At 42.0% G+C, this 27,954-nt stretch overlaps 1 protein-coding gene across 1 annotated transcript; it reads left to right on the plus strand.

The window, feature by feature from the left end:
- The first annotated feature begins 3,470 nt into the window (after positions 1–3,470).
- Positions 3,471–27,923, plus strand: Msl2 (MSL complex subunit 2). The gene is made up of 2 exons (XM_032910209.1): positions 3,471–3,990; positions 24,085–27,923. Exons 1-2 carry the CDS (start codon positions 3,849–3,851, stop codon positions 25,674–25,676), a joined length of 1,734 nt encoding a protein of 577 aa, XP_032766100.1. The 5' UTR covers positions 3,471–3,848; the 3' UTR covers positions 25,677–27,923.
- Positions 27,924–27,954: the final 31 nt, after the last annotated feature.

A 27,954-nucleotide genomic window follows, 5' to 3' on the forward strand; every position in this document is an offset into this window, starting at 1 on the left:
CAAATTAGACCCAGTCATAAAAAATGCCAACATACCTTAGGTTGCCAGATAAAATGCAGAATGCTGTTGAATCTCAAATTCAGATAAACAGTGACTATTAAATAGCCTGCAGTAAACATTGTTGTCGGAGAAGATGGAAATCTACTTGGATGCCAAGAGGAACCCAAGGAGACTGTGTATCTAAATTAATGTGGTATCCTGGAAAAGGAAGAGGGTCTTAGAAGAAATTTAAATATGAACAGGAATGTGAGTATGAATCAGGAATATCCTGATAAGCTCATGTTTTGAACACTTTCTGGCCATTTTGGGGGTCATTAAAGAACTGAGACCTAGCTGGCAGGAGCAAGTCATTCAAAGTGAGTCTTTGGATATTAGACTCTCTTCGTTGTTCCTGCAGCCCTGTTTCCTGGTTTATGTGGCATCAACAGCCAGCATGTGGTGGTGGCCCTGCCTTCCCCACAAAGATGAACTGAAACCCTCTGAAACCATGAACGAAAATAAATCTTGTTTCTTTCTGGAACTGTGGTCGCAGCTGTGAGAAAGTAAAAGATATGGGTTTTAGTTACTGATATAATATTGATTCATTAGATGTGAGAAATATACTATATAGATAGATATATGATGCTATTTGAGGAGGATCCTTCTGTGAAATGTATAACCTTCTGTGGAATAATTTTGTAAATCTTAAACTATTTTTGGTAAAATAAAGCATTTATTCAAATAACTGGCAGTTTTACACCCATGCATAAAAGTTGGCAGTCAAGTAATCACTTGCAGGACGTTCACCTGATTTTCCCTAAAGTGGATTTTCTTTTTTTTTTTCTTTTCTTTTTTTTGGAGCTGGGAACCGAACCCAGGGCCTTGTGCTTGCTAGGCAAGCACTCTACCACTGAGCTAAATCCCCAACCCCTAAAGTGGATTTTCTAACAAAAAAAAATCTAGCATTCTGTATTTTTTGTTGGATCTGACATCCTGACACTTTCATTCCCAAACATTAGTTAAAAACATGATATATGAAAGAAAGATCTTAGGTGGACAGTCTTAATGGGCTTGAATTATATGTGATTTCCCCCCCACCCCCTAAGTATTTAGTTTAAGCAGTTTATTTTCTATGAACAATCCATCTGATTCCTTTCCAAGCGAGGCTCAAGCAAGACAATAAAAGAAAGGAGTACAGTTCATGTTGGTTTGCTCATTAGTGCCATAATCTATTATCAGTTGCAACCAATTCAGAAGCTAAAAAAAGATTGGGTTTAACTGACTCACACACACTATCAATAGAATTAATCTTGATTTGGGGTGTGCAACTCTCAAACGATCTTAAAAATCCAGTTACAGGAAAAAATGCCTGCAAGTAATCCTTTACCCGGTGTGACTTCTCTTCTGGATGTAAGCAGTACTGAGCAGTTTACCCTTCAAGTTTCTCCTTTGGAGGAGAGCAACCTATGTGCTGTGGGAGAAGACCTAAGAATGTGGAATAAAAATAGATCTGTAAAACGGTTTTATTTGAAAGTGACCTTAGAAAGTAGCTATCATAAAAAGAAAATGGCAGATGGAGCCTTTAAAATGAGCTAATTTTAGAATACGCATCGTTTCCCACGTGTGACTACTAAATACAGTCTCCTCAGCTTACTGTGCTGATATATAAAAATTAAATAGTTGGATTCTTACTGTATGTTATGCTTTTCTAAAAAAACAAAAACGAAAACTAGAATCTGTCTTCAAGTGGTAACAAAAGATTGAATGTGTTTCCTTGATAACTTATGGGCCAGTCCCTAAAATTATATTTTGGTATGCCTTAAGTACACATATATAAGATTTGTACACGTCATAAGCTTTACTTTAAGAGCGTGTACAGCGTTTATTAAGTGCAAAAAAAAAAAATACCACGTTGAAGAGCAGTTTCTATTTGTGCTACCCAAAAAAGGATTTGTATTTTGAGGGGAGAATCATTCTCAGTTAGGCTTTTATTTATATCCAAGTGTCCTCAGTCTTCTGCAAAAAAGGCAAAAGCTTTGTGTCTTTTTTTTTTTTAAAGCAGAGCAACGAAGGATTCAGATACTTTCAGACTCGACAGAGTCAGACCATACGTCGCGAGCTGTGTCCACGCACAAGGGCAGGCTCGCTGAGGACCTAGAGGAGTGGCTTTCAAACTTGTGGGCCAGCGCCTAGCCCACGGCTCGCCACGCGCTAGGTTCCGGGAGGAGGGCGAGGAGGCAGGAATGGCGGTCGTGCTGGACCTGCCATCCTCCCACCCGGGTCAGCTCCGGTCCCCGAATCCCCCGTCACACAGCGCGACGCGAGCAGCCCACGCGTGGGGGAAGCCGTGCCCGATACCCAATTCACCGCAACCCACACGCCTAGGAGACGGAATTTGAGAGCACGTGGGGGAGGGGCGAAGAGCGTCCGACTCGCACTGAGCATGCTCTGTGCTAGGAGCCGTAAGTGGAGAGCCAGACATGCGCAGTGAACTCAGGGTGTGCTGGCGGCGGGGCAGGGCGGGGCTGGCGTGAGCGGGCTAATGTGTTTATCCGGTTTTCTGGGTGGGCGGTCAAAGCGCACGCGTAAGGGCGAAAGGCGGTAGGGTCGGGTGGGGGTTTGTGCATGCGCAGTAGAGCCGGCAGCCCGGGGAGGGAGTGGAGGGGCTTTTAGAGGAGAAGCAGGGGAAAAGGGAAGCAGAGGGAAAGGAAGGGCGGGGGGATGGGGGTGAGAGCGTGCTTTGCGCATGCGTGCAAGGGCTAGCGACGACGGCGGCGGGGGAGTCTCGGGGATGACAGTGTCTTTGCCCGTTGGGGTAACGGTCGTCGTTACCGGCCGGGCCTGAGGCGCCGCACCATCCACCACGGCCGGAGTAGCCCCGGCCCAACCGAGCTAGAGCGGCGCGAGAATAAGGGTGAGGGCGGCCAGGCGCGAGGGAGGGGCCTGCAGCGGGCCTCGTCGTGCGCGCTGGGCGGCGGCGGCGGCCTGGCGGGGTGAGCTCGCCTAAGCCGCGGCTGGGCAAGCGGCGGCGGCCGTGGCAGTCGCGCTTGGAGGAGTCGTCCGTGCTGTGCCGAAAAGATGGCCGGGCTGTGAGGGGGCGGCGCTTGCGCTGGTGACCCCAAGTGTGCGGCTGAGGAGCGAGGGGCGCCGCCGCCGCTGCCTGCCGGGCCTGTTCCCCGCCCCCTCCCGCCGCCGGGCCCCGCGCGCACTTCCTCCCGGGCCTCCCTTTCGGGCGGGGGCCTCCCGCCCGCCGCGCCAGGCGCAGCGTGGGCCCCGCGTCCGGCATGGCGAGAACGGCAGCGGCGCGCTCCCGCCGCAGCAGCAACCTCCGTCGCCGCTGCTGCTGGCACTAGACCCGGGAAGCCGACGCCTGCGCCGTAGTCCTCGTCGTCCCGCTGCCTCCGCGCCGGCGCTGCGATGGAGTAAGGGCCCCGGCGTCCGAAGAGAAGCGTGCCCCGCCTGGACCCCACCGGGCCCGCTCCTGTGCGCGCCAGCTCCACCCGGAGGTGCCTCCGCGGCCGGACATGCAGCTCGAGCGCAGGCCGCCCGCCGAGCCGCGGGGCTAGACCGAGCACCGATCGCGTCCGGAGCACCCAGCCGCGGTCGCCTCGGACGAACTGGATCGCTGATTTCTCTGTCTCTCTTCGGTCTGCAAGTCTCAGGGACGGAGGAGGGGCGCCAAGGCCCCATGTGTGGGAGGATTGCTTCAGCTTCACAAACTTGCACGGATTTTGGTTGCTGCTTTGGCCAGTGGTTCTGCTCAGATTTCTTCCGAATTGTTGCAAATTCGCCATTGTTCCCTGGCTGCTTACAAACTTGGATCCGGAATTTCTTTTCAACCGGGAGCCATTGGTGTCGAAGTGTCTGCAATGAACCCGGTGAATGCTACTGCTCTCTACATTTCCGCGAGCCGCCTAGTGCTCAACTACGACCCCGGAGACCCCAAGGCGTTTACAGAGATTAACAGGCTCTTGCCTTACTTCCGACAGTCCCTCTCGTGCTGTGTTTGCGGTGAGACGCTTCTTTATTGTTCCCCTTTCCCTGCTTGTTTTCTAAAGTCCCTCTGGCAGTAGTAACGTGAACGGTTGGCCGGCCCCGGTAGTTCGTTTTAAGTGGTGGTACTGTGCAGTGGTAGTACACGGTCGTTAGTTTTGAAACTCGCCCAGGGACTTTTGCCCGGCGTTTCGGAAAGGCTGAGAGCCTTTTTCAGCCACCTTTGTACAGCGGCTTTAACGTTCAAAAACGGTTTTATTTCGCCTTGAAGCATCTTTCTGGTGTTTTATTATTTTTTAAAATCTATTTTAAAAAATTCTCCGACGGCTTCACACGTATAGCGGGGATGTCTTGAATGGGGTTGAAATGCCAGCAGCGTGCTGTCTTTCTTTTTTTAAGCCTCTGCTGCAGGAACTGATTGAATACCTTTGTCATTAAATGTGGTCAAACATTGTTAAGACATAGCACTGCACTCCCTAAATTGGTGTTTTGCAGAGGATGGATGGTATAAGCTTGATGCACCTTCAGTCAGAGACCTCAGTGCCCCAGGTTCTACAACGGGTGGTTTGAAGGTTAGCCCAGACCTAATGAAGCTGCTGGCACTCTTTAGTTGGTGAGATTTTTACAGATTAGGCTTTTCTGTAGTTTTACTGTCAGGTGTCCTGGCAGAGTCGCATTATTTATTTACTTTGCTTTTTAAGGCAGTTCCTACTATGTAGCTTGGGCCGACTTCGAACTAGTGGTCTTCGTGTCTGTCTCTTGAATGCCGGTATTTCAGGCATGCACAGCCATGCCCGGTTTCAGAGGATTCTTTTTAGATTTCCTTTCAAAGGGTATTAATCCCTGTCGGTTACAATACTTAATGATTTGTTAGAGATGAGTGAAAATATTGTCTAATTGGAAAGTGTTTAAAGAGTGATCACGCGTGTTTACTGGGCACTCAAAAACCAGAACGATTGTCCTGTCTCTCGAGATGGTATACATCTTCCACCTATTAGAAAATGAGACCTTTGAGGTAAACGAAAGAGCACATGATGCACCTCACTGCGCTTATTGGAGGATTTGTTAACCCCGACATTCTGTTCGGTCAGAATTTAGACATTGTAGCACTTTAAGTGGAGAAGAGTAATTTTTCGAGAATAGTGGCTGAACCATAGAAATGGTATTCAAGATTCAGCCATCATTTTTTTGTATAGCTCAGGGCAGGGCACTGAGGGGGCTGAAAGGGTGGAGATTGGGTTTTTCCTGGTTAGGTACTTAGTTTCATAAGCGTTAAGCAACAAAGTGATTAAGCACTGCTTGAAGACTAACAGACAGTACTTTTATAGGGAAGCAGTCACTTAGAGCAGATGACTTAACGGTTGCCGTGGGCCTCAGTGTCTTGGTGTGTAAAGTGAGCATAGGGCTAGGTGCTGAGTTAGTTTGCTTTCAGTTTAGATAAAACAAGGGAAGTGGCCGAGAATTTGCTTGGTTTAGTGGTACTCTGTCTTGCAGTCTCACTTAATTTTTGGTGGTGCTGGTCATCAAACTCAGGGCCTATTGAAGGGCTCTCTGCCTTTATAGAGCATCTAAGATTGAGGCTGTGGTGTGAGCCCAACTTCTTTCTCCCTGACACTCTGCTCCCCCTTTGTTTTTGAGGAGGATCCGTGGTAAAGTAGGGGAAAGACAGGCCAGGAAGGTCATGGCCATATTATTCTGCAGACAGCTATACTTAGTAAAGGCATTGTCAGCTGACATTTGAAAATATGTTACCCTCTTTACCAGATGGGCAGGTCTTAACTCTGCTAGAAAATGGGGATTTTTGGATGGTGCTTGAATGCTTGGAACTTGAAAAGCTTATTTATTTTTTGCATTGCTGAGTGGGGAGCCCAGGACTTTCAGTATGCTGGATAAGCGTCCTGCTGTTTAATAGGCTGGCCTCAAATTGGAGAAGCTCCTGCCTCAGCCCTCTTGAGTGCAAGGATTCTTGGTGTGTTCCATCAAGCCGGGTGGGATTTTAAATTATTCAGATGTGGTTTAAGTTTTTAAACACGGTCTTAATAATTTAAACATGGATTAAAAAAAAAGACACATTAAACAGATTATTTTTATGTGTTTGGCTGTTTTGTCTGTGTGTATGTATATACACCATGTGTCTTGTGTGCCTGAGAGGTCAGAAAAGAGCTGTATGCCCTGGGAATGGAGTTACTATTATTAGGAGCTGCCATGGAGGTGCTGAGACCCCAGGCCTCGAAGAACAGTTTGTGCTCTTAACTTCTGAACCATCTCACTGGTCCTGAAGTTACACATGAAAAGCCTAGCTGTGGTCTATTTAGTACTCAGTCTTGACAACACAATCGATTTTATGACTGTTTAACTTAGTGGTCATTCTCTTTGGTTCTTCCCTCCTGCCCTTTCATATTATGGAAAGGATTTGTACAGTTGGGCGGCCTTTAATAACATTTTGACAATAGAGATGTTGGTCTATGTCTCCCTCAGGCCCCACAGGCCCATGAGTATCAAGACAAAGAGAAATTATTTTATTCAACTCTAGCACTACTTATTTTTGTGCCAGGTACAATCCTATACTGGCATATATTTTTTTTTTTAGTTCAAAAAACAAGCTCATTAATAGTATTCATGTGCAGTTTTATTTCATGAAAATAATACATATGTGAAAATTAAGTTTAATTCTATTTTGGTGCTGTAAATAGACTGTTGTATTTTGTGGTCAATTTCCACAGTCAAATAGATGTTTTTACTTTGTTTTTACCTTTTTAAGCGTGTTATTTGTATTTTTCTTCCTTACATTTCTTCCCCACCTTCTGGGGCTTGAACATGGGACCTTGTACATATCATCATATACATTTGTAGTTGACTAGCTGCCCTTGAACTAGTGACCTTTCTTCCTCAGCCTCATGAATACCTGGCAGGCACTACAGTCCTGCACCAGTAAGGCCTGGCGTCCCTAAAGTTTCTTTTACTCATTTTCTGTAAAGGTCCCAAAACTTATTTGCTCCCTTTTGTGACTGTTCCTCGCTCACTCTAGCAAAAAATTCTTTGTCTTCTGAACCTCTACAACCCTTTGTTCTAGTTGTTTCGCTGTTTTATAGTTCCCTACAATTCAGTTTTGTAGTTATATTAGTTTTCTGGTGTATATAAGTCTTTAGGGAAAAATATTGTTTATTGTGCATTTTTGTGCTGCTACTCCCACTCTGTTCTGCCCAATGAGGTGAGGGGAGGGAGGGAGGAAGGGAGGGTGGGAGGGAGGGAAAAGCTCTGTGTTTGGCAATAGTTTCATGGCTTGGCTTTCCTGCTTATCTTTGGGCACCATGACCATGGCAACTCTTATAAAGGGAACCATTTAGTTGGGCCTGGCTTACTCGTTCAAAGGTTTAATTGGTGATTGGTGTCATGGCAGGAAGCATGGTGGCCTGGCAAACACACATGGTGCTGGAGAAGGTGCCAGGGGGTTCTATATTTGGATTGGCAGAAGAAGAGAGGGAGACAGACAGACATACAGGTGCACCCACATGCAAAACAGACACACACACACACACACACACACACACACACACACACACACACACACGGCCTGGTGCTCCAACAAGGCCACACCTATTCCAACAAGGACTCAAGTCTTTATCCTCCTTCCAAAATATTCCACTTCCTATGAACCTATGGGGTCCATTTCTATTCAAACCATTTACTTCTGAACTGTGGTACACAGGTTGCTTTAAAATTTGCTTTAGTTTCCTTTATCTTCTTTTTCCTTACATTTATTTTTGTGTGGGCTTATTATTTTTTTAAATTTGTTTTTTATTTTATGTGTATGCGCCTGAGTATGCATATGCGCATGCAGGTGCCCTAGGAGGTCAGAAGAGGGCATTAGATCTTGTGACACTGGAGTTACAGTGCATGCTGGGAACTTAATCCCAGTTCCTTGTAAAAGTAGCAGATTCTTGCTTGTTTGAGACAGGGTTTCCTCTATGTAGCCCTTGCTGTCTCATTTTTTTTTTCTTTTTTTCGGAGCTGGGGACTGAACCCAGGGCCTTGCGTTTGCTAGGCAAGTGCTCTACCACTGAGCTAAATCCCCAACCCCCCCTTGCTGTCTCATAACTGGATTTATAGAACAGGTTGGCCTGCCTCTGCCTTCCAAGTTTGAAGGCGGAAACCACCACTGCCTGCTAGTAGCAGGTGCTTTTGACAGGATAGCTGTCTCTTCAGCTCCTATGGTAGGCTTTCCTCTTTTTAATTTGAGAGAGAGGGTCTTACTAGCCCTGGCTGGTGTGGAATTTCTGTGTAGACAAGGCTGGCCTCTCAACAGTCTGCCTGCCTCTACTTCTATAGTGTTGGGATTAAATGCAATGTGCCACTGTGCTTAGCTGTAGTATTTTTAAAAAGTCAAAAAAATTTTAAATTTATTTTATATGTGTTACTGTTTTGGCTGCACTCATGAGTGTGCTCTTGGGGTCCAGAAGGTGTTGCCAGATGTCTTGCAACTGAAGTTAACATTAACAGATGGTGGGGTTGGGGATTTAGCTCAGTGGTAGAGCGCTTTGCCTAGCACAAGGCCCTGGGTCTGGTCCCCAGTCCGGGGGGATTAACAGATGGTTATGAGCTGCCGCGGGAATGTTATCTGCTTAGTTTTTTCTCTAGCCCTGTCATGAAACCTTTTAAATTTACAGGAGCAAATCTACTCAAAAGCAAATCTACTCAAAGTTGTGGACTGGCACATACTAAGTACTTTATCCCACTTAAAAAGGTTACTTTTGTTTTGTTATGTCTTTTGAGGTTTTATTTATTTATTTTTGTGTGTGTCGCTAGTATGTACGCTGGTGTGTATATCTGTATTGTGTGCATGCAGTGTCTGTTGAGGCCAGAAGAGGGTGTTGAGTCTTTTGGGCCTGGAGTTAGAGACAGTTGAGAGCTGCCATGTGGATGTTGGTAATTGGACCTGGTTCTGCATGAGTGCTGGTGCTTTTAACTGAGCAATCTCCCCAGCCCCAGGATGCTTCATATCCCACAATGAAAAAGCCTGGAACGGCCAGGTCACTTGTTAAATTTGGAACAGTCACTGGACCTCAGATTGATTTTGAAGTGTTAGTTAACAATGCCACTGTTTCTTTCTCAGTTACTTTGTATATTTAAGCGTCTGACATTTCTGACAAATGAGAGCAGTGCTGTGGAGAATGGCTGTTCTTTCCAGACCCCAGGGAGTGGCTAGAACAGTAACTGAGTAGCTTTCAACGTCAGTTCTAAGGCCTTACTGTTAGCACTAGCTTGGCATTATCAGGCAGTTGGGTTTCTTTTGTTGGTCTGAGAATTGATACTTGGTGTATGGATTTAAGGTTTTGTAGACTTGTCAGTCTTTAAGTGCTATACGTTTGATACAGTTAGACTGTTAGAACTTGAAGTTATTGTGGGAGGTATTTGTAGTCCTATAAAATAATATGACCAGATTTGTACTTTGGAATACAAATACTGTCCTGAAACTTTAATGGGTCTAGAAACAAAGTGGTTTGGGCTTGCCTTTTAGGTATTATTCTTTTTTTTTTTTTTTTAAAGATTTATTTACTGTATATAAGTACACTGTAGCTGTCTTCAGACACACCAAAAGAGGGCATCAGATCTCATTACAGATGGTTGTGAGCCACCATGTGGTTGCTGGGATTTGAACTTAAAACCTCAAACAGGCAGGGTCTGGGTTGGAGATTAATATTTTCCACTCGTGTATGGACATAGTGACCAGTATTGTTTGTTTGTTGTTTTGTATGTTAAGGACTTTAAAATGTACTGACTTTAAAAAATGTTTATTAGTGGGCTGGAGAGATGCTCATCAGTTAAGGGCACTGGTTGCTCTTCCAGAGGTCCTGAGTTCAAGTCCCAACAACCACATGGTGACTCACAATAGTCTATATTTTAAAAAAAAGTGATCTCATGTCCTTTTCTGTCATCAGGTGTACATGCAAATAGAACACTCATATGCACACATAAATAAATCTTTAAAAATGTTTTATTAGTGTGGGTGCAAGATGTTTGTATGTGCATGGAGTTTGGAGGACAGTTTTCTGGAGTTGGTTTTCTTCATCTTTATGTGGGTGTGAGGGATTGCCAACCTTGTATGCAGTTGTTAGTAGCTGTTGAGACATTTCCATATCCCTGAGTACTTGCCATCTCTCCTTAGTCCTACCTATTACATGGTGCTGCGAGGTGGGTGGCTCCCTGATGGGCAGTCTTACCTGGTTTAGTCACTACTCTACCTCTATCTGACTGCTATCTAAACATTATTTGTTGAGTGGCAGAGTGCTTGCATCACTGAAAAGAAACCTTTCTAGCATCATTAGCATAGGAAGGATGTGCTCTGAGAATGGCAAATCCCTGTGAAAAGTAAACTTGTTCATTAGCTTTATGAAGAATGACTTTGGTTTTGCTGCTTTTTCCGTTGTTGGTGAAAGCCGAGGTGGACTCACACTGGATTTAGTAAAGGATGATGATGGTGATCTGTTCAGGTTTGGAGTTCTGATTCTCTTTGGGCAGAAATACTTTGGTGCAAGAGCAAACTAATTTGTAAATACCAGTGGACTTCTGATGTGTGTGTTGAACATCAAACCATGAGTACATTATACTTTTTTCTTTTAGAGAGAAGCTAAATTAAAGGCCATCTGAGTTGAGTAATTAGTTGCATATGTATTATTTGTTTTTAAATTTTAGCTTGCACAGTCTTTTTGTTTTAAATGTGTAGCCCAGGCTGGCTTCGAACTCGTGATCCTCCTGCCTCTGCCTCCTTCAAATCCTACCGGCATGTGCCACCACAACCAGCTTGCACAGTCTTTTTTAAAAAAATATTTATTTTATATATATACGAGTACACTGTAGCTGTCTTCAGACATACCAGAAGAGGGCATTGGATCCTGTTACAGATGGTTGTGAGTCATGTGAGTGTTGGGAATTGAACTCAGGACCTTTGAAAGAGCAGTCAGTGCTCTTAACTAGTGAGCCATCTCTCTAGCCCCCAATATTATTTAAGCGTTTTATATATATATATATTTTTTTTACATAAAAATCTATCTACCATCTTTTTTTTTATTAATAAGCGTTTTATATTTATTTAAATCCTTTTTCTTAAACATGAGTTCTTTTTATAATTAGTATGTTATTCTCTTTGAGTCTGGTGGCACATGACTTTAATCCCAGTTCTTGAGAGGTGGAAACATGAGGACTCAGCGTTGGAGACTAGCCTAGGCTACATAGCCTCAGTGCAGTCTGTAGAGTCTGGTAGAAGGCTTACATAGCATGTGCACCCTTGGGTTTGTTTCACAAGAAGGAAATAAATCAATAAATATATGCACAGATACATACACATACACAAGCACACATTCAGCTAGGCTAGCTCACTGGACAGTAAGGGGCCTTGTTGTCTACTTCTTCAACCCTGAGATTATAGGTGGGTCCAGCTTTTTATTTGGGTTCTGAAGAATAAACCCAGGTCATTGTGTTTGCACAGCAAGCACTTTACTGACTGATCCATCTCTTCAGTTCTACTTTGCTTTTATAAAACAAATTTTAAGCATTTATTGTATTTGTGTGCACACACTTATGGTTCTCTCCACCATGTGGGTTCTAGGGAATCAAACTCAGGTTTTCAGACTTGGCAGCTAAGTATCTTTACCTGCTTGCTAAGCAATCTTACCAGCTTTGTGTGGGTACACTTGACTGTGCTCTGTGTGTGTGTATATTTAATATAAATGGATCATATTACCTTTTTGTGTCTGGATTATTTTACTTGGCATAATGTCCTTAGGTTCCTCCATATTATATCATGTGTCATGATTTCCATTATAAGGCTGAAGAATAATTCTCTTGTACACATGTATTGTGTTTTCCATTCTTCTATAGATGGGCATTTGGGTTGCTTCTGCCTCTTGGCTATTTCATTGTTATCGTGAACAAGGGTATATAAATACCTCGGAATTACAGCTCTCCTCTTTGTACTTGTACTTTGCACAAGTTCAGTTATCTGTAGTCAACCACAGCCTAATAATATCAAAGGAAAGTTCTGAAAAGACACTAATTTATAAATATTAGTTGATAAACATTAGTTGGTCTTTGTTCTGTCCTGCTCTTTTTCCTACTCTGGATAAACCTTATGTATTCTCTGTATATGCTCATTTATATGCTTTGTATATACTTGATGTATGCTCTATGTATACTTTGTATATGCTGCCCCCCATGGTGCTTATGTTCAGATAACCCTTATTTTATTTAATAAATGAGTAGAGGAGTGACTAGCAATTTGGATTTTTCTAAGAAAAATATTAGAAAGATTTCCTTTAAGTGAAAAGGTGAAAGCTTTCAACTTGAAGTTAAAAAAAACGGGGGGTTCTTTAATTTTTTTTTTTTAAGTTGTTTGCTCATTTGTGAGATTAGTCTCACTGTGTAGCCCTGGCTGGCCTGGAAGTTGCTATGTATATAGACCAGGCTGGCCTAGACTTTAAACGCCGCCTCTCTTCCCGAGAGCTGGGACTAAAGCCTAAGTCACTGTGTCCTACCAAGCTGGGATTTAAATACCAGGACTTTATGGATACTAAGCATACATTCTCCATTGAATATAGAACGTTTAGAGAGACACACACAGAGGGAGAAAGGATGTTTTAGTGCACATTCATATACTTTTTATTATTGTATGTCACAGTTATTGGGATGTATTGCTAGAAAAAAAATCAGGTTCAGTGTACCGTACTGTTTTTCTGGAATTTACTAAGGATCTTGGAACATAGCCTTCAAGAATAAGGGAGAACTAAATCAGACCCTAATGTGAAGTTGCTTTACCTCCTCCCACCCCTCCCCGGGCAGGGTAGTGCTGTAGTGCCCTGGCTGTCCTCCTGAGTGCTGGGAGTTACAGATCGTGTGCCACTTGCAGTGGGTACTGGGAACTAACCAGTGACCGGGCAAGAGCAGGAAGCACCCTTAACTGCTGAGCCTTCTCTTAGTTCATCTGTCTCCCTGCTTCTGCCCCTGCAAAGAATTTTATCTAGGAAATTTGCTGAACACTTCCTGTGAAGTAAAACATGCCTGATGTAGAAATTTGGGATTCTGGCCATAAATGATACGGAAATCTAGTCCATCCGATGCATTTCTGAATCTTCTTCATAGTCAGTTGTTGGTATGGGCTGTCTGTGGGTTTTCTTTTTGGTATCATTGAATTTCAGTACCTGTATATTTAGGGAGACACCAGGTTGTTTTTTCTTGGTGAGAAACCTGTGGTTAAATTTGCCCTTCGACTGTTGGCAGGAAGATTTGGTCTTTTCTGAGGCAGGAAGCATCTTTGAGTTACCCTGATAGCAGCTTAGTGAGGATTTTTGTGTCCACAGTACTGTCAAGTGTGACTGCATGCGGCCATCTGCTCTAGTGGCCTGGACAAAGCATTTAATGTTTTTGTTTTATTGTAAAATGAAGTTTATTAGAACTGAAGTTTGAAGCCCAGTCTGGTTTTGCATGTATGTAATTTCAGCTCTTTAGGAGGCTGAGGCAAGAGAGTTCAAGTTTGAGATCGTCTTGGCTACATATGAGACAGAACCCAGAGCTGTTCAGGCGTGGTGAGGTGTGTCTTTGGAACCAGCAGCTGCTTGGAAAACTGACAGAGAGGCCACTTGAACCCAAAAGGTTAGGGCTAGCCTAGGCAGTCAAGTGAGGACTCTGTCTTTACAGACAAAACAGAAATTTGTTTATGAATTTGGCATTCTTATTGGTTAAAGTAATGTTTTGTCATTATTTCAACATGTGTAGTTCATATAAAATGAGCATTGTAGGAGCTTTCTGGAAAGCATTTAGACCCATGCAATGGTAGCATTTTCTCATGTTAAAGCACCATTGGATGGAGTGGAGTCTAAGGGTCCTCCTTGACCCCACCCCCTTGCAAGTAGTGGGTTTGTAATCCAGAAGAATGAAGAGTGTTCTTGACACTAGATCCATAATATTTCTAACCTTGGAACCTGAATTACTTTGTGAAACCTTGTTACTTGGATGAGAAAAAGAATTGCTTATCCATCTGTTGGTCAGAGGAGGCTTTTCTAGTCAGTTAAGCATCTTCACAAAAGTTGGTTAATAGTGTTCAGATCCTCTCTGTGCCTGTACTGATTTCTTTTGGTTTCTTCAGTTACTGAGTACTGAAATCTGTTACTAGTGCTTTCTGATTGTCTTGGGAGTGTTAACTGTTCTCGTCTATTAGGTATATTAAAGCACTTTTGAATGCATCAGAACGTAGTCTTTCTTTCCTCCCCTAGTGGTGGTGTTCATTCTGATGTCTTTCATGTTTGGATTTGTTGCTCGATGGGCTTTTCTTCTCATTGTGTCACGTTTTCATGTTTGTATGCATGGTGGGTTTGTATATGTGGTAAGTTTGACTAGATGCTAGGTGCTTTGGAACCTTCTTGGTGTATGTATGTATATATACACATATACATATACATATACATATACATATACATATACATATACATATACATATACATATACATATATATGTGTGTATATATATAATCTTATGCCTGTATCTTGAAGTGTATTCTAGTGTGTAATTCCTAGAAATGTTTGGGTCTTACATGGAGATATTTGGTCCAATTTGAATTGCTTTTTGTGCAGGTGGGTTACAGCTTAATTCTGGTTATATGGTTTCCCTAGTCCATTTGTTGAAAAAGCTTTTTTCCTAGTGTAAAAATTTGACACCTTGGTTAAAAAAAAAAAATAACACAAAACAAAACCTCAGGCGTCCAGCTTCTGTGCTCCCTGCTCTCTATTGCACTGGGTTGTGTGTCCGCTGTGAGTGCTGTGCTGTTTTGCTACTTCTGCTCTGTTCTGTAATTTGAAATCAAGTACTGTGATACCTCCAGTGTTCCTCTGACTGGTTGAGGCCTTTTGTATTTCTCTTTGACTTTTACAGCTTTTAAAATAGTTTTGGGGGCTGGAGGGATGGCTCAGTGGTTAAGGGCACTGACTGCTTTTCCAGAGGTCCTGAGTTCAAATCCCAGCAACCACATGGTGGCTCACAACCATCTGTAATGAGATCTGGTGCCCTCTTCTGGTGTGTCTGAAGACAGCTACAGTGTACTTATATATAATAAATAAAATAAAGACTTTTTTTAAAAAAATAGTTTTGTGAAGAATGTCATTCGGATTTTGATGAGAATTATAATGAACTACATGCTTTTGTCAATAATTTTGTTAAAAATGTCTTATGAGAAGGGGGAAGGGCTGCTTAGTATGCATTTACACTTTGAAAAGAATAAAGGCTATGATTACAGTGTAACATTTGAAGTGTTTACAGTTCTGAAGCCTGTAGTAATAAAAACATAAAATGGTAACTATTTTAGTAAAAACATAATTCCAAATACTAAAGCATTTTTAAGTGTTTAGTTTGTTTATGAATTTTTAAACAAGATTAGTTGCCGGGTGGTAGTCGCTCACTCTCACCTTTAATGCTAGCATTTGGGAGGCTGAGGTGGGTGTGAGTTTTAATCTGCAAAGCAAGTTCTAGAACAGCTAAGGCTACACAGTTCAGTCTCTACCCCTTCTCCCCTTTGTTCTTTTTTGTCTCAAACTCATTATTTCCGCCAAAGCTGGCCCTGAATGCCTGATCCCTCCTGTGTTATGGGGTTGTGTGTGCCACTGTGCTTGGCTCTTCTTTTTATGTCCTTTTCTTGTTAAGACCTATGGAGATAGTATCCCTCATGATGTAGACCTATGGAGATAGTATCCCTCATGATGTAGACCTATGGAGATAGTATCCCTCGTGATGTAGACCTATGGAGATAGTATCCCTCATGATATAGACCTATGGAGATAGTATCCCTCATGATGTAGACCTATGGAGATAGTATTATCACTCATGATGTAGACCTATGAAGATAGTATCCCTTATGATGTAGACCTATGGAGATAGTATCTCTCATGATGTAGACCTATGGAGATAGTATCCCTCGTGATGTAGACCTATGGAGATAGTATCCCTCATGATGTAGACCTATGGAGATAGTATCTCTCATGATATAGGCCAAAGTGGCACTCTCTCGTATTGTTCTTAACCCTGATCTCTTGAGACAGGTCTCTCTGGACCAGGGCGTTTGCTGAGTTTTGGCTAGGGTAGTTGGCCACTTCTAGTGACTCTTTGTTCTTTAGTGTCCTTACACTTGGGTGGCAAGCTCTGTTCTTATGGAGTTGTCTTCCCAGCCCCCCAATGTTAAAAGATGTATTTTAAAGTTTTGTGTGGATTGTATATACATTTGTGCCTGCATGTATGTGCATTGCTTGTGTGCCTGGTGTTCAATGAGACCAAAAGGGTGTCATGCCTGGACCTGGGGTTATGGACTGCTGTAAACTGGTTGTTGGGCACTGGGAACCAAATCCAGGTCCTCAGCAAGAGTAAGTGCTTTAAGCTGTTGAACCTTCTCCACTAGTCCCCCCTTGATCTTACATGTTTTTAAGAGCAGAATTTAGAGAAAAAACATGATGCTCTTGTTAGAAGAAAGTCACAATTTGTATGTTTTGTTAATGAATTTTATATTATGGTCTTCCACATACTATTTTTTTTTTAAAAAGCATTTAATCACATTTTCTACTTTATTGATGACTTGATCAGAAAGATCTCTAGGAATTGATCAGAAAGATCTCTAGGAATTCTTGTTACTGAGGTTTTTATGCAAAGAGCAAAAACAAGGCTATGTCATGAATGGTTTCTAAACTTGTTTGCTTATCAGAATTTGGGAGACTTTCTAAGAATGCACAAATGGGCCACATGTGGAGACTGCCCCAGCTCTCAGTATGGCAGGTGACAGCAGTGCAGTGCTGGGATACTTTCTGTGTGAGGTTAATAGTTAGTCGCACCTTTAAAATGGTATATGGACCAGTAAAGTGTTAACCAAATTTCTCCATAAGCATAATGATTTGATTTTAAAGATCTAATGTAGTCAAGAAAGGGCAGTAAAGCCAGAGTGGTTGCAGACCATTAATCTCAGCATTCAAGGGCAGCCTGGTCTTCATAGCCAGGTCCAGGCCAGCCAGGGCAGCTTAGTGAGACACTGTAGTGTGGGAAGGCAAACTTCCTGATGCAGTGGAACAGCAGTTTGTAAAGTACAGATCAAAATTGTTTGGTGATTATTCAGGTGTGCATCAGTTTAATTGTGTATAGTGGACTAGCATGTATTGTCTAATTGCCAGTAGTTAAATGAAAGAGTATTGCTTTGCTAAAACATGAAAGTGGGTGGAATAGTAAGATGTGCTCTTCCTACAAATGCTATAAAAGTTCCATTTGTTACTAAGAGATGTCTGGGCGTCTTCTTAGCTCTTGCTAGAATATTAAGTGAAGTATGACTTGTTCGTGCCTCTGTTGAGGGCTTGAATGCAGGGATTCACCTGCCTCTGCTGGGGGTAAAACCGCACTACCATCGCCTGGCTGGGAAAAAAAATCTTTTTAAAAGAAAGAAGAAACTCTCTACTTCTTTAATTTGGAGAATAGTTTTGGTTTTGTAATTCAGTCAGAAAAAAAGAGGTCAGAAAACACTTTCTTTTCTTTATCTTTTACAAATGATTTTACTTTCTGTGCATTGGTGTTTGGCCTGCAGGTGTGTGAGAGGGTGTTGGACGCTCTGGAGCTGGAATCACAGACAGTTGTGAGCTGTCATGTGGGTGTTGGGAGTTGATCCCAGGTCCTCTGCAAGAGCAGCCAGTGTTCTTAATTCCCGAGCCATGTCTCCAGCCCCAGAAAGTACTTTAATGATAGAGTGGCAGGTTGTAGCACAAAGCATGGCATAAAACTGCGCTGTGGGGATTATTTACATAAGTGATAGAGAAAGAAGGAAAATGTTTTTGTTTGTTTTGTTTTCCAAATAGGATCTAAGTATAAGGTTGATCTTGCCTTCTCCAGTGCAGGGGATGTGTGCAGTCTAACATGCCTGGACACTACCTAAGCAGTTAATTCTTCATTTTGAAAAAGGGAGGGAAACAAAGATATTTAGATTACTAGATTGATTATAAAAGATTTATTATTGTAATCCTATCAAAGACTTTTGACTTGGGAGAAATATTATTTACTCATCATGGATGGATGATTGATTGATAACAGGGTCTTGCTATAGTCCAGTCTGGCCTCAAACTCCCGATCTTGCTTCAGTCTCACAAGTGTTGGGATTACAAATGTGTTCCACTAGACCTGGCTGTTTGAGGCCCATGGGTTTCTGTAGCCTAACCCGTCCTGGAGCACTGTGTCCAGGCTGCCCTCAAACCACAACACTTTCCGTCTCAGCCTTCCTGGTGCTGATTGATTATAATAAGCATGAGCCACAGTGCTTGGCTTCAGTTAGTCTTTAGTACATGACCTTACATTACTAGAATAAGAATCTATGCTGAGTGGTTTATGCATAAGATTCAGTGTTGTATATTATTCTAACACCTCAAGAGGTTTAGGGCTTAACAAGGCCTGTTTAGATTTGTCAGTTTTCATTTATTGCTCCAATATAAATGATTATGTTTTACATACCAATTTTGTATATAATCTAGGTTATTTGAAATACTATCATTTATGCTCTACACTACCCAAGCAGTTTCAGCAGAGATCTCAGATGTTGTCAAATGATGTGGAGGTTGAACTTTGTTCCTTATTGGGCTCTTTTGCAGAGACGCTAACTCTGCCTCCCACATATGCTGTTGTATGGTGTGAAGATGACCATGACCAAGACAACTTTTACAAAAGGCTGCATTTCACTGGGGCTGGCTTACAGGTTTAGAGGTTCAGTCAATTATCCTCATGGCAAGGAGCATGGCAGCTGGCAAATATGGTGCTGGAGTAGGAGCTGGGAGCTACATCCTGATTCATGGGTGGGGGAGGGACCGACACTAGGCATTCAAATATATGGGGGAAATTTTCCCTCAGACTATCACAAGTGCTCCTCATAGGAAGCGTTTCAGTCTCGCTTCAGGAATTGGGGATCATAAAGGATCTAGGCAAGACTCAGTAGTTCCAGTTTGAGAACCGTAGGCCGACCTGCCCCTTACACACCAGTGAGAACCTGTCCTCTTCTTGAGTTTTTCCTGCTGCAGTCTTTGTCCGCTATGGCTCGTTCCTGTGTCTGTTCTCTCTTCCCAGTAAAAGCCTTACATCTTGTAGTTGATTATTCATACTATCTGTTGTTCACGTTTAGTAATCAAATTATTTTTTAAGTGCCCGCTTCGGCAGCACATATACTAAAAAATTATTTTTTAAAATCAGTGTGGAAATAAGCTAACATTCTGTCAGTGATTGCTACAGATTTAGTAGGAGATGCAGAGATGATGTTGGATAAACAAAAAATAACTAGATTAAGGGGCTGAAAATGCAGCTCGACTGGTAAGAGTGCCTGCTTAGCCAAGTATGTGAAACCTTGAGAGTGATTCCCCAGTGCTTTTTTAAGGCAGTCATAGCAGCACATGCCTGCAATCCTAGTACGTGAGAGGTGGGCACAAGAAAATCAGAAACTTTAAATTTCATGCTGTTAGCTGTGAGTTTGAGGGAAAGCCTGTTGGAGACTAGGGGGAGCACATGGATGACAACACTAGGTTGGGAGTTTTATAGACTCGGCTTTAATTTTTTATTGCCAGTACCTGGCTATGTACTCTATGAAAACCCATTTGATTAAAATGAGACTACAGAAACAAGTGATTTTCATGGTTAGTCAATCATAAACCTAATGTTTTATGATTCTTCATTGTTCTTATATTAGATGCCAGCTTATTACCAACTATTAAACAAAGTCTTTAAAAAAAATTGTCCTTTGAGCAAGGCCTACGGAGCCGTGGAGATACAATACAGTCATTGCTCTAACGGAACACTGAGCTCAGGTAAAGGAGCGGGACGGCTGCCTGGGGAGGCCATATTTGAGTTGAAGGGAAAACATTGAAGGAAGAGCGCAAACAAAGTAAATAGTGCATATTTTCTGACGGTTGGTGTGGGCATGGATGGGATTCTATAGTGTTAGTATCTGGGGGTAGGAGGAGAATGGGGTTGAGTTTTGAAGGCAGTTGGAAGGCTTCCAAGGATAAGCCTGTAGTTAGGTTTATATTTTAGAACAATAACTCATTGGCAGAGTAGCAGATGAATTATTGGAATTGGGTAAAGTTGAGGCAAGGAAATAAGAAAACATTCAGTCTCTAGAGAGAAATGATGAGGGATCTGAACTATTAGTGCAGTAGTCAAATGGATAGAACTTAGAGGCCGGATGGCAGATTGTAGAGCTGTGGGAAGAGACCCTTATCGGGTGTGGGATGGAGATGAGCAATCTGGATGGTTTTATTCTTATCAAAGTATAAATGCATACTAAGCACCCCCCCCTTAAGACATTTTTAAGGAGTTATTGACAAAAGCATGTAGAAGTTCATTATAATTCTCATCAAAATCTCAATGACATTCTTCACAAAACTATTTTAAAAGCTGTAAAAGTCATAGAGAAATACAAAAGGCCTCAACCAGTCAGAGGAACACTGGAGGTATCACAGTACTTGATTTCAAATTACAGAACAGAGCAGAAGTAGCAAAACAGCACAGCACTCACAGCGGACACACAGCCCAGTGCAGTAGAGAGCAGGGAGCGCAGAAGCCGGACGCCCTAGGTTTTTTATTTTTATTTTTTTTAACCAAATTTTTACACTAGGAAAAAAGCCAGTAAAGATTCCAAAGGAGTAAGGGAGTGCAGTAAGAGGAGAAGATTCTGGTTTAGATACTCATCTGTTTAAAAACCTGCCTATACTTCCTGAGTTTTGGGATTAAAGGTGAGATTTGATGTGTCTCTGGGTTGTGTGGCCTGTGTAAGCTGTTGGCATTGCATTTTACTTTATCCTGCTTGCCATTGTAGGCTTTATTTTAGGGTTGTTACTATTTGCCAGAGCCAGTGGTCTCAGGATCTTTTGACTTTTGTTTTATTAAGCCACTGACATTTAAGTGTATGAAGCACGTGTGTGTGTGTGTGTGTGTGTGTGTGTGTGTGTGTGTGTGTGTGTATAGTGTGTGTGTGTCTGTGAGAGAGAGCGCGCGCGCACGCTGTATATAAGTATTTCTAAATATTTAAACTATCTCATTGGTAATGCACAGAATCACGGCTACAGTTTTACAGTGTTTTGCTGTGGCCCTTCCTAAACTCATTGGCTCTAAGAGTTGTTGTGCATGGCTTTCTTGGAATTATATATAGATTCTAGATACAGATATGGGAGTATCTGACAGACAGATTTATGTCTTCTTTTTCAGTCTGAATACCTAGGTTCCCTCTCCTCTGTTCAGTGTGCCCCCCAACCCCCCACGTATGGACCTCAAGTGTAACTTTGAAGGAAAAGAGTCTGCTGCAGGCCGTGTTTGCATTGCTGGAGGTACATGTTCTAAACTGGAAGGCTAGGGTGTGGTGATTCTCCTTTCTCTGTTAGTGACTCTTGTCTTGTCTTCCTGAGGGCTGTGGTCATTTTCTTGTATACAGCTTTAGGTATATACAGGGCTTAATAATTTTTTTCTTGAGGTTTTTGGTGTTACTTATTTAAAAAGTAAAAATGAAGGTGTCAGGGAGATGGCTGAGTGGGTAAAGGGCTTCCTATGCAAGTGTCAATGGAGGTGCCTGTCTGACCCCAGCATTGGTAGTAGGGTGAAGACAGGCTGATGACCCGATGGAGAGTGACAGATAGAAAGGTAGGTAGCTCACATGGACCTCTGGCTTCCACGTGTGTATACTAGGACAGTCAGACATATATAACAACAAAAACTAGGATCAGTTCGTTTTAGAGTTTTCTTAGGATTTTCAGTTTATATTTTATAATGTTACTTGGGTTGTGTCTCTTCAGATTTCTAATTTTTATGTCACTTTGAGTCGCTTTCTGGGAATTTGTCGAAGCTGACTTAGTGAGCATGAAGTTGTTCAGGGCATTTCTTCAGCTCTTGACTTTGTAGCGCACTAGTGAGATATTCTTCTGATAGCTTTTATTTCCGGTTTTGTTGGTTAATTTTTCCTTTGGCAAATTTAAATTTATCTTTGAAACAAGATCTTGCTTTATAACAGATGCTAGCCTTGAGTTACATACAGATTGATCTCTTCCTTTTCTGGTATTCATTTGCTTTATTCTGTGTACACTCTGGCTGTCCTAGTACAGTGAAAAGAAAGGGCTTGAAACTCAGTTTTCTGATACAGACTTTATTGAGATACTATGTTGCCTAGGCTGGTTGTCAACTTCTAGGCTTAATTTATCCTTTTGCCTCAGTTTCCTAAGTAGCTAAGACTACAAGTATGTACCACTGCGCCTGTTCATAGATTCTTCCTGGGGCTGGTGAGATGGCTGGCGGTTAAGACCACTGACTGCTCTTCCAGAGGTCCTGAGTTCAAATCCCAGCAACCACATGGTGGCTCACAACCATCTGTAATGAGATCTGCTGCCTTCTGGTGTGACTGCAGACAGCCAGACACATTACTCATATATAATAAATAAATCTTGAAAAAAATAGACTCTTTCTCTAAATACAGGTCTCCAAAATGTTGGTTTGTTTCTATTTTTGCTAAGTAAATGCTTTCTAATGTCTCTTATGATGCTTTTTGACTTACTGTAGGTATATGTTTAAGATAATTGAACATTTTCTTTCTCTTGCTTTTCAGCTTTATTGCAGAGAAATTTTGGGGATGTGTGTGTATATGATTTAGAAGATGAGTGGTCAACTGTTTGGGGTCAACTAAGAACCATTTGAATTGAGCTAAGAAACAGTCACCCTCTGAGGGGAGTAAGGAGTGCCGAGGACTGGATCTACGCTGTTCTTATTTATAGACCATTTATAATTTGATGACTGTCTCAAGTTGGGAGGCCATTTTTACCATGTGTGCGTTTGTGGTGTGTGTGTGTGTGTGTGTGTGTGTGTGTGTGTGTGTGTGTGTGTGTGTGTGCATGTGTGTGTGCATGTGTGTGTGCATGTGTGTGCAGAAGCTGTGGGAGAGGACATCAGATGTTCTGTTCTATTACCTTGCTATTCTATTAAAATGCGGTCTCTCACTGAACCTGGAGGTGGGAGCCAATGAGCTCCAATGGTTCTCCCTACTTTCTATGCCTGTTGCCAAAGTTACCCGAGTGTGCCACTCACTACACCTGGCTTTTCTGTGGTTTCCGGGGATTGCAATGTAGCCCCTCACACTTGTGCTACACATGTTGTTACCTAGGGCCCTTAACAGCTGAGCCAACTACCCAGCCCCACTTTCACAACCTGTTGCTGTACTGAGGATACCTATGGCTTATACTGTAGCAACTGTTCTGAGTTCTGTCATCCAGTATTACTTCCGTCTTTCTTTATTGTAATACGTGTAAACGTAATGGCCCACCTCTGTGTTTTAAAGGGAAGTTGTTAAGTTGAAAAAGAGTCTGTTGAGCCAGCATGGTGGTACAACATGGTGGTCTCTCCTACCAACCCTCACCTTGTTCTTTTGAGTCAGGGTCTCTATACAGTCCTTAGGTGCTGTGGAATTCACTGTGTAGAACATGCTGTCCTTGAACTTACAGAGATTCACCTCCTCTGTCTTGAGTGCTGGGATTAAAGATGCGTACCACTATGTCTGTCACACATTTCCCCTCATTTTATTCTGTTTTTATGTTTTATTCCTTGTGGAAAATTTTGAATTGAATAAAACTCCTTTTAATGAACGAGCCCTTCTGCCATTGTAATTTACATTTTGATCTTACGACTCGTATATATAATTACTGGTTGAAATTACATTTGTACCAATTCTGTTCAATAAGCTGTCTATTCTTCTGTTTGTATTAGTTGTATTAGCCTCAGGGGTTTTAAGCCTACACTTTACCACCATACTTTGCCTTCTGGTAGCTTTTGGAGAGAAGACCATAAGAAGGTTGGTGCTTAACATATTGTGGGCAAGACCAAAATCCAGGAAGACTGTGATTTGAGATAATGGAATGGAGACTGTTACAGAAATGAAGTAAGATGTTGACTCTCTCCAGTTATCTCAGTGTACCCTCCCCTCCAGTCTAGTGAGTTGAACCAATTTCAGTTTAAGAGATTAATATCTGAACTCCATTATATGAAACTGTATTTTAGCTTTGCTAAAATCTGTGCTTTCCTCCTCCCCCCCTTAGGGCATTTGCTTCAAGATCCTATTGCACCCACCAACTCCACCTGTCAACACTATGTCTGCAAAACTTGTAAAGGCAAGAAAATGATGATGAAACCTTCATGTAGCTGGTGCAAAGACTATGAGCAGTTTGAGGAAAACAAGCAGTTGAGCATCCTAGTGAATTGCTACAAGAAACTGTGTGAATACATAACCCAGACGACACTGGCGCGGGACATAATAGAAGCAGTGGACTGTTCTTCTGATATTTTGGCTTTGCTTAATGACGGATCATTGTTTTGTGAGGAGACAGAGAAACCTTCCGATTCATCCTTCACTCTGTGTTTGACACATTCCCCCTTACCTTCAACTTCAGAGCCCACAGCCGATCCTCAGGCTGCTTTATCACCAATGTCCGAGAGCACCCTCAGCATTGCCATTGGCAGTTCTGTTATCAATGGTTTGCCTACCTACAATGGGCTTTCGATAGATAGATTTGGTATAAATATTCCTTCGCCTGAACATCCAAACACAATTGATGTGTGTAATACTGTTGATATAAAAACTGAGGATCTGTCTGACAGCCTGCCACCTGTCTGTGACACGGTAGCCACTGACTTATGCTCCACAGGTATTGATATCTGTAGTTTCAGTGAAGATATTAAACCTGGTGACTCTCTCTTGCTGAGTGTTGAGGAGGTACTCCGCAGCTTAGAAACTGTTTCAAATACAGAAGTTTGCTGTTCTAATTTGCAGCCAAACTTGGAAGCCACTGTATCCAATGGACCTTTTTTGCAGCTTTCTTCCCAGTCTCTTAGCCATAATGTTTTCATGTCTACCAGCCCAGCACTTCACGGGTTATCATGTACAGCAGCAACTCCGAAGGTAGCGAAGTTGAACCGAAAACGATCCAGATCGGAAAGTGACAGTGAGAAAGTCCAGCCACTTCCAATTTCTACCATTATCCGGGGCCCAACCCTGGGGGCCTCTGCCCCTGTGACAGTGAAGCGGGAAAGCAAAATCTCTCTCCAACCCATAGCCACTGTTCCCAATGGAGGCACCACACCCAAGATCAGCAAGACTGTCCTTTTATCTACAAAAAGCATGAAAAAGAGTCATGAACATGGATCCAAGAAATCTCACTCTAAGTCCAAGCCAGGTATTCTTAAAAAAGACAAAGCAGTAAAGGAAAAGATTCCTAGTCATCACTTTATGCCAGGAAGCCCCACCAAGACTGTGTACAAAAAGCCCCAGGAAAAGAAAGGCTGTAAATGTGGGCGTGCTACTCAGAATCCAAGTGTTCTTACATGCCGCGGCCAACGCTGCCCTTGCTACTCTAACCGGAAAGCCTGCTTAGACTGTATATGTCGTGGCTGCCAAAACTCCTATATGGCCAATGGGGAGAAGAAGCTGGAGGCATTTGCGGTGCCAGAAAAGGCCTTGGAGCAGACCAGGCTCACTTTGGGCATTAATGTGACTAGCATTGCTGTGCGTAATGCAAGTACCAGCACCAGTGTAATTAATGTCACAGGGTCCCCCGTAACGACATTTTTAGCTGCCAGTACACATGATGATAAAAGTTTGGATGAAGCTATAGATATGAGATTCGACTGTTAAATCAGTGGGTCTTTAAACCTACCCCTTGGTAGGAAATAGCTACAGTCTTACGGCAGCTATGGTTCTGTTGGTTTAACTTGCCGGAGCTCCTGCATATAGATCACTTGTATCAAGTGTTTTCATTGCTAAGTTATATGTGTTAGTGTCGGGGAAATAGTTTGCAGATAATGGAGGAGTAACCCTACAACTGTATGTTCTTAGTTCTTACAGAACCTCATAGTTTGAGAACAAATGCTGATGCAACTGATTTATACAAAATGAACTTTGGCAAGGAAATAACAATAACCTCATTGTTTATGGTCATGCTTTGTGCATAATCAAAGTTGATGATTAAATGTAAGGAAGTGGTATCTAGTCAGTCCATAAAGATTGTGCTAATTTTTTTGTGGAAAAGTAGCCATTAGTTTATCAGGAGACTTTGTGCTGCCTTCAGATGCCGCATTAATATTTCTCCTGTTGAAAAGCTGATGTGTCCAGCTCAACCTTTGTGCTGACATAATACCATTTCTGATCATGAAAATTGGCTACTGGAGTGTATGTAGCAGTTCTTAAATCAGCAGTATTATGAAAGAAAAATTTCCCCCTCATTAGAATGTTTAAGAAATCTGTCTTTTAAAAAGGTGAACAAATAAATTCTGTCAGACCACAAATGTTAAGCTGTTTATGCTTTAAATATTTATGAGTTCAGCCCTCTTTCTAGTTACCTGATTTACTTCTGAGAGAAAATCCTAAGTCCTTTCACTTTGAGCAATGTTCTGTTTGGTACATAAAGTGAAGAGCTGTTTTATTCTGAATATAATTGAATTTATATAGTTCATGACAGAATCTTTAAAAAATATAAAAAGAATTTAAAAATTGGGTTTTATTTAAAAGAATTTTGGAATACTGCCCCAATGTGCCCAGATTTATGCATTATCCTTATTGCCACTGACAACGTCTTCCATTTTTATTTATTTCCTATTTGCCACAGGCTTTACCTTGAATATGCTCCTTTTTTTCCTTTTTTTTTTTTTTGGGGGTGTTTTTTCAAAATGAAGGCTTTTATCAAGGCCTTAATACAAAAAATGCCTTTAATGAAGCCTGTGCATTTAGGTAGGTCTGAAGCTCGGAGGGTTTTCTTTAGAATGCTCTTTTGCATGTAAAGCACACACTGTTTCAGTTTTAATGTACTTCTTCCTATTAACTTTATGGGGAAGATAAACATTCTGTTGACGGGAAGTCTAGTCAGTTGCTTGAAAGAGCACAGCCCAGGTTAAGCAAGGACTGACGAGGTGGAGAGAACCGTGTGATTTCAGAGCTGCTGCTTTGGCAGGGCTTATTTGAAGAAAAATACTGCTAGGAAGTTCCAGTTTCTGCCGCCTTCACCATCTAGTGATCGGATGTGGTGAAGTCGTTTTGATTTGGCACACAGCATGTTCAGTGATGGTTACTCGCCTCATAAAGACATGGAGAAGAATCCTTTGGACACAGAGCAGATGACACCTCCTGTTTTGTAGTGTATCCTGTGTCATTTTCTGTGGATGGTCAGGTAGTTGTTTTGTTGTTGTCATTGGGCTTTTTAAAAAAAAAAAAAAAACCAAAAAAAATTTTTTGGTCTCTTTCGGTGGGGCGGGGGTGGGCTAAAGCCATAGGAAGAAAAATGTGATGTATGTGTCCAGTATGTACGATTTTGTTTTTGTTTTGCAAGAAGAGTTGAACTATTTTTGATAACAAGAGTAAATGGTGGAAAATGCTTCTTAGTTGTCTTGTCTTTATTTGCTTACCAAGTTTTGGAATTTTATTTAAATCTTTAAGTGATAGCAGTGTCTTATGAAACATGTATTTACCTGAAATTTGTAACAGTTTTTGTGTTGAACCATATTCCCTGCTATATAATCGTGTAACTCTGTTTTTTATTCACTAATGATCACTGCAGAAATGACTAGAAATGAGATTGTACACATGGATAATTAGGCTATATTTTGCAAATCTCCCAAACTTTCCTAATATTTTAAAATTCATGGAGTACCTTGTTGCTTCCCAAATTTGATCACTTTGTTTCTTGATGCATGGGAGGTCGGCATTATAGACAACGTGGGGAGAACTCAGTGTGTGAGGACCTTGACTGTTCTGTAACATTGCCAATGATGAATTCAGGTTGTTTTTAGCACAAGTTTCTCTTTTTTATGCTGGTATTATCACTGCCACATTTTTGGAAACCTGTATTACACCTTAAGTCTATCAATAAATGATAGTTTTCTAATTCTATGTTGTAGAATACTGAGGAGTTTGGGATAGC

The sequence above is a fragment of the Rattus rattus genome, chromosome 8 (genome assembly GCF_011064425.1).
Source record: "Rattus rattus isolate New Zealand chromosome 8, Rrattus_CSIRO_v1, whole genome shotgun sequence".
NCBI lineage: Eukaryota > Metazoa > Chordata > Mammalia > Rodentia > Muridae > Rattus > Rattus rattus.